Source organism: Pelophylax lessonae (assembly GCF_965119305.1).
Source record: "Pelophylax lessonae genome assembly, chromosome: 9".
Classification (NCBI taxonomy): Eukaryota; Metazoa; Chordata; class Amphibia; order Anura; family Ranidae; genus Pelophylax; species Pelophylax lessonae.
Genome location: NC_138776.1, coordinates 243289203 through 243302054, shown reverse-complemented (window position 1 = coordinate 243302054; position 12852 = coordinate 243289203). Strand labels below are relative to the sequence as shown.

At 43.8% G+C, this 12852-nt stretch overlaps 1 protein-coding gene across 1 annotated transcript in view; it reads left to right on the top strand.

Annotated features, from left to right (window-relative positions):
• Positions 1–491: 491 nt before the first annotated feature.
• LOC309564345 (membrane-spanning 4-domains subfamily A member 8-like) overlaps positions 492–12852 on the top strand; it is a gene marked incomplete at both ends in the record, with an annotated part of 39523 nt that continues 27162 nt past the window's right edge. The window contains 2 exons of the mRNA XM_082268971.1: positions 492–525; positions 9230–9435. Of these exons, the coding sequence (XP_082125097.1) occupies positions 492–525; positions 9230–9435 (240 nt within the window). The remainder of the gene's footprint in view (positions 526–9229; positions 9436–12852) is intronic.

The window sequence follows — 12852 nt, the reverse complement described above, 5'->3', positions numbered from 1 at the left end:
ATGGAAATCATGCTTCAAACTGGTGAGAGCAAAGCTATTATCTTTTATGATCTTTTATGATCAACAGAAAAACTGTCTGCTCTACTAGAAGACAAAACTTGATTGGTTCTAGAAGGTGTGGGATCCAAGGATCAAATACTTCTTGGCATGCAACTTTAGAGCGATAGTTGGTTAAGTTGTGGGATCCAAGGATCAAATACTTCTTGGCATGCAACTTTAGAGAGATAGTTGGTTAAGTTGTGGGATCCAAGGATCAAATACTTCTTGGCACTTTAGAGATATAGGTGGTTGAGCTCCATGGGACATTTCCTCAAAGCTCCCACCCTTTCCTTTCACCCCATCCACGTCTTCCATTCTACTCTCCCCACCTTTTAATCATTTTTCTAAAATAGTCTTCTTAGAGATCTTAGCTATTCAGTTCAATTTAGAAAACGGGTCTCTTTTCAGCATGAGTGATAGAAAGGGCTGCATGGGCTGGGACAGTGATAATAATGGGGGATTTTAACTATCCTGAAATTGACTGTGGTAATGGCACTGCTGGAACAGTAAATGGAGTGAAAATGTATAAACCTATTACAAGACAATTTTACGGTACAGTTTATAGAAGCCCCAGCTAGAAATGTTGCCCCGCCGGACCGGTTAATCTCAAACCATGCTAAGCTAATTACTGATGTCCATATAAAACATCGGCGTAGCAGTAATCATACCATTATTTTATTTAAAGTGGTTGTAAATCTGTGACATAACATATGAACAAAGCATATCTCTCTATCGTGTGTACTTGTTTCAATCTGAAAAACATGCAGATAAACAGGTAAAAATTATGTAGGAGGATTTTTTTTTTCATCTCTGTGTATTACACCCACTTTAATGACAACATTTATATCCATTAAATCTGGTGTGCATAATGTTTAACATTAAAGAACACAGAACAGAGATAGGAATTCTTCAAATCACCTAAATGCGAACACAGTGCAAAATATATTCCCATTGGCAATAAGTTTAAAAAGGGCTAAAAGTAAAACCTACATGGCTGAGGCCCAAAGATAAAAAAAGCTATAAATAATATGCATTGAAAAATATACAAATCAAGGAACACTATCATCATTTAAATCATGTTACTAAAGTGAAAAAATTGTTTTGCTAAATTAAAATAACAAACATGTTATTTTCACCTGCTCTGTGCAGTGGTATTGCACAGAGTGACCCTGATCTTTCTCTTCTCTGGCCCAGCGACAGCGATCCTAGCTCCACCTCCTCTTTGTGTGTCCCTATGGCAAACAGCTTGCTATGGAAGCACACAGTATCTGCTCTCTCCTGAGCTACATGTCATGGATTCGTGCTCCATTGACTTATACAATGGGATTTAACACCCCCCCCCCCCCCGCATTTCCTTCTCACTACATTTGATTGACAGCAGCAGGAGCCAATGAACCTTGTTGCTGCTTGAGTACTGTGTAAAGAGAAAGAAAGGGGAGAATAAATGCAGCCGTGCACAGTGCTGGATCTAATCTCTCCTCTCTTCCCCTTCACACAGAAAGGGGGGGACAGAGAAATAGAAAAAGTTTTTACCTTAATGCAAAGAATGCATTAAGGTAAAAAATGTTTTTTGGCTTTAGTATGACTTTAGGAATTACAAAGAATATACTACAATTTGTAAAAAAGAAAACAAGGCCTCAAAAATTCAAAATTAATGTCAGTTAAAAAAAAAAAAATGATTTAAATATACTAATAGTAAAAAGGTCAGGCCCTTTACAAAATAATTTTGATTTGTTGACTGAAGACAAAGAGTAGGAAGATGTATTTAATACCTTCTTCAGCTCTGTGTATACAAAACAGTATGGGGGAGCTCAAGTTTGTAATGAAAATAGAATTGACATAGCCCCAAATGTTCTACAATGGCTCAAAACTAACATCGTCCAGAAACATTAGGACAAAATAAAGTTGAATAAATCCCCTGGACCAGATGGCATATACCCACGATTCCATAAAAGAGTTGAGCTCTGTTATTTTAAAGCCATTATTTCTAATTTTCAGATACTCTTTAATGACTAGTACTGCTGAATTGGCGTAAGGCCAATGTGGTCCCTATATTAAAAATAGGAACAAAGTGTGGCACCCTTCTAGCGTAGGATGCTAGACACATTTAGTTTTTGGCTCTTTCTGTAGTCAAGGGAGCAGTGATTGTTTGTACTGGTCTGTTCAGTGTTTCACATGCTGGGAGTTTGATTTCTTCACCCTGCCGTTGGAAAAATCTTTCAGCGCCTAGGCAGGGAGATTAAAATGACCAACCTGACTATTTATCATGGCCTAGCCAGTCCCTGGAGAGGAGCATCCAGAGGGCGGTTGGGGAGTTGATAAATATAAAGCCCTGTAGAGATGGTTCTTTCCTTTGCAGTGAGGTTTCCAGATCTTCTGGGGCTACTGCCCCTGAGGCAGCCTGTGGACTGTGTAGCTGTTCTCTGAGGTTTCAGCTGTGGCAGAGCTAAGAACCTGAAGTGATCTTTCTGAGGAGCTGGCTGTAGGACTTCCCCAGAAGGAGTGGGTCTGTAGAAGGATTGTCTCCCTCACTGGACTATGTCTGGAGGAAGCTGGAAGGTGTGTAGCTGTCCTGGGTAATTTTAAGCATTGACCCTAAATTGTGATTCCTGGGTGACTGTGTTCTTTGGGATGTAAGTGCCAAAGGTAGCTATGGACTGATCCAGCTCTCATAGGGTCTCAGGACACTGGTTGTTTCCCTGTCCTCAGCAGAGTCCTGGAGTGGGAACCTAGAGAACAGTGCCCTTTTGTTACTGTGCAGAATTTTGGAGTATCTAGGTTTCCCACCTAAGGCCTCCACCCCCTAAGCAGCCCCCCTTAGGCTGTAATCTCATTCTAAGGAAAAAGACCCCACTGTTCTCTGTCCTAAAGTGTTGTACAGGCTCCCAACTGCCATCTGGGTGACCCTCCCCAGGGATTGGACAGGCCTGTATGAATATCTAGCTGCTGATTAATCTCTCCCTGCCCACTAATTTCTACAGCTCCCCTGCCTACTAATTTCTACAGCTTTCTGGCCGAATCAGAGGGAAGCAGTCAATCCTGAAAGTACTGGAACATAGAACAAACCAAAACAATCAACACAGCCACACTGGTTACAGTGCACCAAAACAAAATTTTCTTAAAGTGTTTCTAAAGGCAGAAGGTTTTTATCTTGATGCAAAAAACTTTCAGTATGCAGCAGCCCCTAATATTTACCTGAGTCCCATTTCGTTCCAGCGATGCTGCACTAGAAACTCGGCTGTCCGGGACTCTCCCTTCTGATTGGCTGAGACATACAACGGGCACCATTGGCTACCACTGCTGTCAATTAGTCAATCAGCCAATGAGGAGAGGGGGATGGGGCCAAGCCACGGCACTGTGACTGAATGGAAACATGGAGCAATGGCTCGGCTCGGTTGCCCCTATAGTAGGTTGCTTGCTGTGGGGGTACTTGACAGGAGGAAGGGGCCAAGAGCACCAGTGAGGGACCTGAGAAGAGCAGCAGCTCCACTGTATACAGTGAGCCAGAACTAAATTTACATAATCCTAGCACTTATCTAGAAGGGTGCTACAATACTTTCTTGTACTAAAAGAGGTATAGACTCTAGAGAGTGAGAGAAATCATTTTTACCTGTACAAATAATTAGTAAGACCTCATCTTGAATATTCAGTTCAGTTTTGGGCAACAATTTATGAAAAAAGGATATTGGAGAATTGGAGAAAGTGCAGAGAAGGGTAACCAAACTGTTAGGAGGCATGGAGGTGCTCAGCTATGAGGAAAGTTTATATTACCTTATTGTTTCTCTCTTGAGAAAAGGCACTTAAATAGAGATATGATTAACATGTACATTTAAAAAATGCAAAAGTGATCCATATAGTGAACTTGGTGTAGAGTTTTTCACTTTCAGGTCATTACAGAGGACAAGGGGACACTATTTACGTCTTCACATACGGAAAGGATTCTTCACAATAAGAGCCGTGAAAATGTGGAATAGACTCCTTCAAGAACTAGTTCTGGCCAGCTCAGCAGTTTGTTTTAAAAATGAGCATTAATGTATTCCCTAAATGTACTAAACATAACTGAATACTATATAGTAGTATTAACACCAGAGGTAGATGATCCAGGGAATATCAATTTGCCTCCTAGGGGATCAGAAGGAATTCTCTTTTTCCTCCCTTGGAGCAAATTGGATCATGCTATATTGCAGTGGTATTGAATTAAATTTTCATAGAGCATCCAGAGGTCCGAATCATATGTTTGTGCAATTACCTGGATCACATCACAGCCCCCCTCCTCTTATATCACAATCCCATTCTTTCACAAACAGAGTAAGAAAGAAACAGCAATTCCTTATCCCACCCACTCAGCGCTTATGTGTTATACAATGCTCAATGGATTAGACACTCAACACCTGGCAACTCTGCAAGGTGTGGGATCTCATAAGCCAATATCCTCAATAAGCAGCCGCTATATCTTATCAATATCCAAAAACAGGTGCGTACAAGAGCAACGGCCCATATAAGCACTAGCAGCGCTAAATACAGCCTCTTTATCAAAGGCTACGAATATATGGCTATTAATATATTAGGCACAATATATTGAGCAAGTGGATTCTAAAGGACAAAATGTTCATTAAAGTCCATAAAGTTCTCAAGGTGGAGTCATGCAGAGACCAGGGTGCATGGGAAACTTGATGTATGTAGTAGAGAAAAGACGTATACTACAGGGTCTTCTTTACTGATCATACAGCAACCACCAAGATCCTTCACCACACCGCTGTGCTCCCCCCCTTAGAGTGAACACGTACCCTTAACGCTTGGGTATAGCGCTTTATTCAACCAGTGATCCTCCACTCTCTGATGGCGATCCCCTTAAGACTCAACTCCAGCTGGTAGAATAATGGACAGCACCTCCTCCTCGCACCTCGCTCCTCTGTGGTTCCCATTCTTACATCAGTGTCCTTAGTCCCCCCTTCATATCCCAATCCCCCATTTCACATCAGTTTCCCCTTCACAACAGTGTCCTTAGCCCCCTTCCATCCCCTTTGCAGTAGTGTTATGAACCCCAATTTACATCACAGCCACCTTTATTCACAGCAGTGTCCTCAACCCCCCTTCTACTCAGACACCCTCCCCCCATTGTACTATTTTCAGCCCCCCTTTACAGTAGTGTCTTCTGCCCAACCTCCCCTTCACCGCCCCCCCCCCCCCTCACAGCGGTGTTCTGCTCTGTTTCCCTTTACATTACCCCCCCCCCACTCACACACACAGCAGTGTCCTCCTCTGCCCACCTTAAGATCAACTCCCCACAGCAGTGTCCTCCTTTACCCCCTATTGCATCACCCTCCCCACAGTAGTGTCCTGCTCTGCTCCCCTTCACATCACCCCATAAAGTTGTGTCCCCCTCTGCCCCCTTCTGCTCCCTCACAGTAGTATTCTCCTTTGCCCCATTCACATGACCCCCCCCCCCATAACAGTGTCCTCTTTTGCCACTCTTCAAATCCCCCCCCCCCCCCGAGCAGTGTCCTTCTCTGCTTCTCTTCCATGCAACCCCTTCACCCCCCCCCCTTCTTCACAGCCGTGTCCCAGCAGCCCCTTTCAGTCTCTTACCTTACCCAAGTAACCAGCAGTGGGGGAGACACAGCAGCACTGGATGGATGGCTAGAGCTGCCGGAGTTAACTTTTCATATTAACAAGCTGGTGGGTGGTTGCCAGGACAGCCCTGAGTCATAGCAACCATTTACCTGCCAGCTGAAAAGCTAACTTGGGCAGTTACAGCCCTCAGTGATTCTGTGCCTCCCACCCTCCGCTCTGCTGTAAGAATGGCAGTGGCTAGGCCAGGGGCAGTCACTCCAGCCTCCTCCACAGCCCAGCATTTCAGTGAGTACTGGAAGGGTAGCGCACAGAGCAGGGACTGACAGCCAGCAAAGAACAGCTAGGTGAGTATACTCTTTGTTTTTTTCCAATACTGCACTTCTATAAAAACTTGTCTGGCTTTTATTGCTGTGTTTCTATTGTATTTCCATGGGGGGGATTCACCCTCTCAGTTTGTCCTTTAAAGCTGAATGTTAACCAACTTATATTTGCCTTCCATGGTTTCTCCCCCTTCATCAACATGCTAATAAGACCTTTAATAAAACCTTTCCATTTTCATTAAATACTTTATTTTAAACCTGATGTCATCTTTAGGTCCCTGTACTTCTCCATGCAATGCAGGCAGTTCATGGTTGGTTGGAACAGCAGGTTGCTGTACACAACAGGCCTAAAAGATAACAGCATCCTGCCTCAGTAAGCATCTCAAAAGTCCTCCACTCTGATGAAAGCAGTTGTTTGGCTCTTCGGAGGAGTTATGTAAAGTATTAAACTCCCCTGATGGGTTAATGTCAGTTTGCAGGAGTGGGCATTTCTAGGCAGACTGCACTTGCTTGCTGACTGTCCTAGGTGAGGCCCACATGGGATTCTGAGCCTCCTTGATTCAAAGAACTGAAATCCATTGAATAAAAAGGGGTGGTCCGGGCACAGTAAGGCTGGAGAAGAAAGGGATAGATGGTTTTTTGAGTTTTCATTATCATTGGTGATTGATCCTGTAACGACACCCCAAGTACGAAAGGAGTTACAGTCGCCTAGGATAATCCGCTCCCGAACACCAGGACAGCTATCGACCACTCCAATCAGCCATACATGAAGCCCATACAAATAATCCCCCCCCCCCCTTAAGTACGAGACAATGCTCCGTATTGAGGTCAAGTGAGAATAACTCTCTTTATTGAACAGACTTATATACAGTTTTCACCCACAAGGTTACCGCCTAGGTGGACCTTGTTGAAGACTGGACGTGATATTCCCAATCCAATAGGAACAGAGTTTTACACTCTCATACAGTGTACACAAAAATATACAATGTGGGACAATCCCCCCTCCCCCTTAGCATCCAATCCACATACCTATAAGTTTCTCTTAAGGCAGACAGACAGAACAATGGGAGGTCATTAACACTTAACAATGCGAAAGGGCAATCCACATTCCCTCCCAATACACAACAAAAGGAAAACCTGTCTGACATTGAAAGATATGTAATATACACAGCATTTAGGAAGAACAGATTTCATGGCAAATGGGAATAAATCTTTATATTCCTATATGGAGATATGGCTGGCAAATATGGCCGTCCCATCTGAAGCAATTCAAACCATTAATCATCTGTCTTTAACTTCCAGTGACGGTGAGTACTGTCACAGATCCACTCTCTTTCTTCCCTGCAAAGTTTTTGCCTGTACATTAAAGCCTATTTAATGCTATGGGTCAGTTAGGGAGTGTGCTGCTTCTTTCAGTACCTTGGGCTCCAGGAATAGGGGACCCAAAGAAACATCACCTCTTTCGGGGATGAGCATTACATAATAGATTTTGGAGTTGTGGCCACTTTGCAGTCTGTAATAAAACCTCTTCCTTGTACCAGGAATCAGAGGCATTGGCGGCAACTCAGGACCCTGTGGTGATGACCTTTCACGGATCTAGTGACACCCCTTTTCTCCAGCTCACTGGATCTCTCTGACAGCTGTGTCCTCTGCACAGATGTAGCAGTCCAGTCTCTCTCTGACAATGCAGTGAACACCCACAACAGACAGCTCTCCAACTCAGCAGTATAGTCTCTGGTCAACTCTCACGTCTCATGTGAGACTTCTCTGAGTCTTGGCTTCACTTTCCCTTTTTCTCCTTTTACAGCTCTCAGTCCTCCTGGGACTAGTAACCCCATTCCCGTCCTTGGCTTGGTAGAGAAGTGTCTCTTAGGGACTACATCCCCTATAGTTCCCAGCAGTCTCTTTTCCTCCCAGGCAGCACAGAAACCAATTACAGTGTACTCTGCAGCTACAGTGAGCTGGAGGAAAACCCCACCACCCAGGACAGCAAACACAACTTTAACAAAGCAACCTGCAGATGGTTATTCCTCCTTCTCTTTCCCTTCATTCAGCTCACTGAGACTAAGGAGTAGGGATGATCGAACTTTTGAAAAGTTTGGTTCGACCAGAACACCCGAATTTCCCGAAAGTTCGGTTCGGATTCCAGAACCCCATTGAAATCAATGGAACCCGAACTTCTAGAATCAAAAAACACAATTTTGAATCCCTAAAACCCAATAAATGCCCCTAAAAAGTGCCTAGGGTTCTGGGTCATGCACCAGGGACTATGAATCAGGCAAAAAAAATTCTTAAAAATTGTCGTTTTTGATATTTATATATGTATATATGTATACCTCTAACCCAGAATCTGCATAGTGGGGTCGCCCTGACATGGCAGAGTCAGTTCACGCTAAACTAAACTACGGTCACCCTGACATGGCAGAGTCAGTTCACCCTAAACTACACTATGGTCACCCTGACATGGCAGAGTCAGTTCACCCTAAACTACACTACGGTCACCCTGACATGGCAGAGTCAGTTCACCCTAAACTACACTACGGTCACCCTGACATGGCAGAGTCAGGTCACCCCAAACTACACTACGGTCACCCTAACACTTAAAGCTATCCCTACAAAAACTAGATTTTTGAATCTAACTATAGTGGTATATAGTACCCTAACTACACTGCATATCCCTTTCCTCACACTAATTGCAAAATGACACTGGAGCAACACAAATGCTTCCACTCTCTTCCACAGGCTCTGTATTACAGTGCTAGAGTTTTGGCAGGGCTATGTTATATACTGGGGGGCGTATGGGGGGGGCATATTCACTCCTGATTGGCCTCTGGACCCCGTAGTCACTCCAATCACATTTTAATTATGTTTCTGGGCCAATCATGGGCTTTTAAAGCCCAGTTCCTGTCCCATTGCATTTTGGGCGGTTCTGGTGGCCGAATTCCGAACTTTTACCGCAAAAAGTTCGGAATTCGGCCGAATTTCGAACACCCAATGTTCGGGTCGAACCGATGGTCGACCCGAACTGTTCGATCTAAGGAGAGGGAGAGAAACATATGTGTGGGTGGTTGCAGCATTATTCACAGCCTTGTACATGCAGCATTGGGCAGATGCAGATGATTGGACATCGGGCAGAGCAGATGATTGGATAAATACTTTAAAAAGTGGTCTCTCAATAAAATGTTCAAATTACCAAAATATTGCTATGATGCAGTATTTTCATTCTTTTACAATATATTAACAGATTTCTTATGTTTCCTTTAGTTTCTTTCTTTATATTTTTTTCTTCTTCCTAGGTTCCACCATGACTGCTCCAATACATATCCAAAGCCCAACCTTTATGGATATTAAAGACAGTCCATTTGATTCTGTCCCTCCTGCCCAGTTCATGTATGTGGGTCCTTATGCTTACCCACAACAGACTATAGCTGTAAACCCTCAAAACGCCACTTCATTGCCTTTTTATCAAACATTCCTGAAAGGCAGAGCAAAAGCTCTTGGGGTAAGTGCAATTTCTGCTAAAGTTAAAATAAATCTAAACCCCCAGTATCCTTTCTCATTATCATATTGCAATAATGTATGACACAGCAGCATGGGTTTTACTGTGTATTACTGCAGCACATGTGTTACACATCAGCTAGAACCCTTAACCACTTAAGCCCCGGAGGATTTGGCTGCTAAAGGACCAGGGGTTTTTTTGCGATTTTTTACTGCGTGACTTTAACGGACAATTGCGCGGTTGTGCGACGCTGTACCTAAACGAATTTGACGTCCTTTTTTTCCCACAAACAGAGCTTTCTTTTGGTGGTATTTGATCACCTGTGCGATTTTTTGATCACGCGCTATAAACAAAAAAAGAGCGTAAATTTTGCAAAAATAACAATATTTTTCACATTTTTTTATATGAAATTCCCCAAAAAAAAAAGTAAAAATCAAAATTTTTTAACATTTTTCGGCCAATTTGTTTTATGCTACCTATGTTTGGTAAAAAAAATCGCAAAAAGCGTATTTTGATTGGTTTGCCCAAAAGTTATCGCGTTTACTAACAAAGAGAAAGATTTTTGTCATTTTTGGTGTTTTTTTTTTTAACGCGTAATGGCGGCGATCTGCGATTTTTTTTTTCGGTACTGCGACATTGCGGTGGACAGATCGGACCCTTGACTGACATTTTTGACACTTTTGGGGTTACCAGTGACATTACTGCAGTAATCAGTGCTATACATATGCACTGTTACTGCAAAAATGACACTGGCAGGGAAGGGGTTAACTTTATTGGACAGGGAGGGGTTAAGTGTGTCCTAGGGGCGTGCTTTCTACTGTGTAGGGACATTGCTATTGGTGTAAAAGCAAAGATCAACCGTTCTACATAGTAGAACGGTCAGATCTTTACTTTTACACAGGGAGAACTGACAGGCAGCTTGTTTACACAAGCTGCTCTGTCTTTCTCCCTTCACAGGAGCGATCGCAGTGTGACTGGCGGACATCGAGTCCGCCGGTCACACGCACTGACTTGCCTGTGAACGAGCCGCGGCGGGCGCGCGGCTCGGCGGGCGCGCGCCCGCCCGCGATAGGCTCGCAAGTCAGTGACAGGCGAGTGACGTACCGATACGTCACTCTGCCTGGCCGGGGCTGACCGCCGCAGTATATAGTCGTGCGGCGGTCGGCAACCGGTTAAGCAGCACAATCCTCTTGAGTTGTCTGTTTACAGGCAGTCCCCCAGTTACAGTATCTCACAAAAGTGAGTACACCCCCTCACATTTTTGTAAATATTTTATTATATCTTTTCATGTGACAACACTGAAGAAATGACACTTTGCTTCAACGTAAAGTAATGAGTGTACAGCTTGTATAACAGTGTAAATTTGCTGTCCACTCAAAATAACTCAACACACAGCCATTAATGTCTAAACCGCTGGCAACAAAAGTGAGTACACCGCTAAGTGAAAATGTCCAAATTGTGCCCAAAGTTTCAAAGTTTTGAGTGGCCACCATTATTTTCCAACACTGCCTTAACCCCCTTGGGCATGGAGTTCACCAGAGCTTCTTCACAGGTTGCCACATAAGTCCTCTTCCACTCCTCCATGATGACATCACGAAGCTGGTGGATGTAAGAGACCTTACTCTCCTCCACCTTCCATTTGAAGATGCCCCACAGATGTTTAATATGGTTTAGGTCTGGAGACATGCTTGGCCAGTCCATCACCTTTACCCTCAGCTTCTTTACCAAGGCAGTGGTCATCTTGTAGGTCTGTTTTGGGGTCGTTATCATGTTGGAACACTGTCCTCCCTCCCAGTTTCTGAAGGGAGGAGATCATGCTCTGCTTCAGTAAGCACAGTAAATGTTGGCATTCATGGTCCCTAAATGAACTGTAGCTCCCCAGTGCTGGCAGCACTCATGCAGCTCCAGACCATGACACCCCCACCACCATGCTTGACTGCAGGCAAGACACACTTGTCTTTGTACTCCTCACCTGGTTGCCGCCACACAAGCTTGACAAGATCTGAAACAAATACATGTATTTTGGTCTCATCAGACCACAGAACATGGTTCCAGTAATCCATGTCCTCAGTCAGATTGTCTTCAGCAATCTGTTTTCGGGCTGTCTTGGTCATCATCTTTAGAAGAGGCTTCCTTCTGAGATGACAGCTATGCAGACCAATTTGATGCAGTGTGCGGCATATAGTCTGAGCACTGACAGGCTGACCCCCCACCCCTTCAACCTCTGCAGCAGTGCTGGCAGCACTCATATATCTGTTTCCCAAAGACACCCTCTGGATATGACGCTGAGCAAGTGCACTCGACTTCTGGTCGACCTTTGCAAGGCATGTTCTGAGTGGAACCTGTCCTGTTAAACCGCTGTATGGTCTTCGCCACTGTACTGCAGCTCAGTTTTACAGTCTTGGCAATCTTCTTATAGCCTTTGCCATCTTTATGTAGAGCAAAAATTCTTTTTTTCAGATCCTCAGAGAGTTCTTTGCCATGAGGTGCCATGTTGAACTTCCAGTGACCAGTATGACAGAGTGGGAGTGATAACACCAAATTTAACACACCTGCTCCCCATTCACACCGGGGACCTTGAAACACTAACGAGTCACATGACACCGGGGAAGGAAAATGGCTAATTGGGCCCAATTTGGACATTTTGACTTAGGGGTGTACTCACTTTTGTTGCCAGCAGTTTAGCCATTAATGGCTGTGTGTTGAGTTATTTTGAGGGGACAGCAAATTTAGACTGTTATACAAGCTGTACACTCACTACTTTACATCTTAGGAAAGTGACATTTCTTCACTGTTATAACATGAAAAGATATAATAAAATAATTACAAAAATGTGAGGGGTGTACTCACTTTTGTGAGATACTGTACATACATCCGAATTACATAAGACTCATACATACATACTTACAAACGGAGGGAGACAACAGTAAGTGCAACAGTAAGTGAGAGGAGATCTACCCCTAGGAAGGGAAATTCACACCTGTAAGGCTTCATGTACACTTGGACATCATGTACCGTGGCCGTGGGAAAACGCAAAACTGGTTTTGCGTTTTCCTGCGTCCAACGATCAAAACTTTCCTATCCTGAATGTGATTCTTCCAGGGTTGAACCTCACCTAGCCACAGCAGCTCCTAAACTCTGCTAAAAGCCTATGTGTATATTGACACATAGGCTTTTATGGAGTTGACTTTAGGAGCATTGGCAAAAAAAATGCCAGAAGCTCCTAAACTCAAGTTTAGGAGCTGCTAGTGTACATGAAGCCTAAAAGTTATCATGGGGAAAAGGTGTCTCCACTAAAACGTTATCAACAGTCCTTGTTTCCATGATAACCCAAAATTTGCAAAATCCAATTGTCACAAGGACAGAAAGTGGGCTGAGACAGCAAAAAGAAATGTAACAGGGGTGTTACCCTTTCCTATG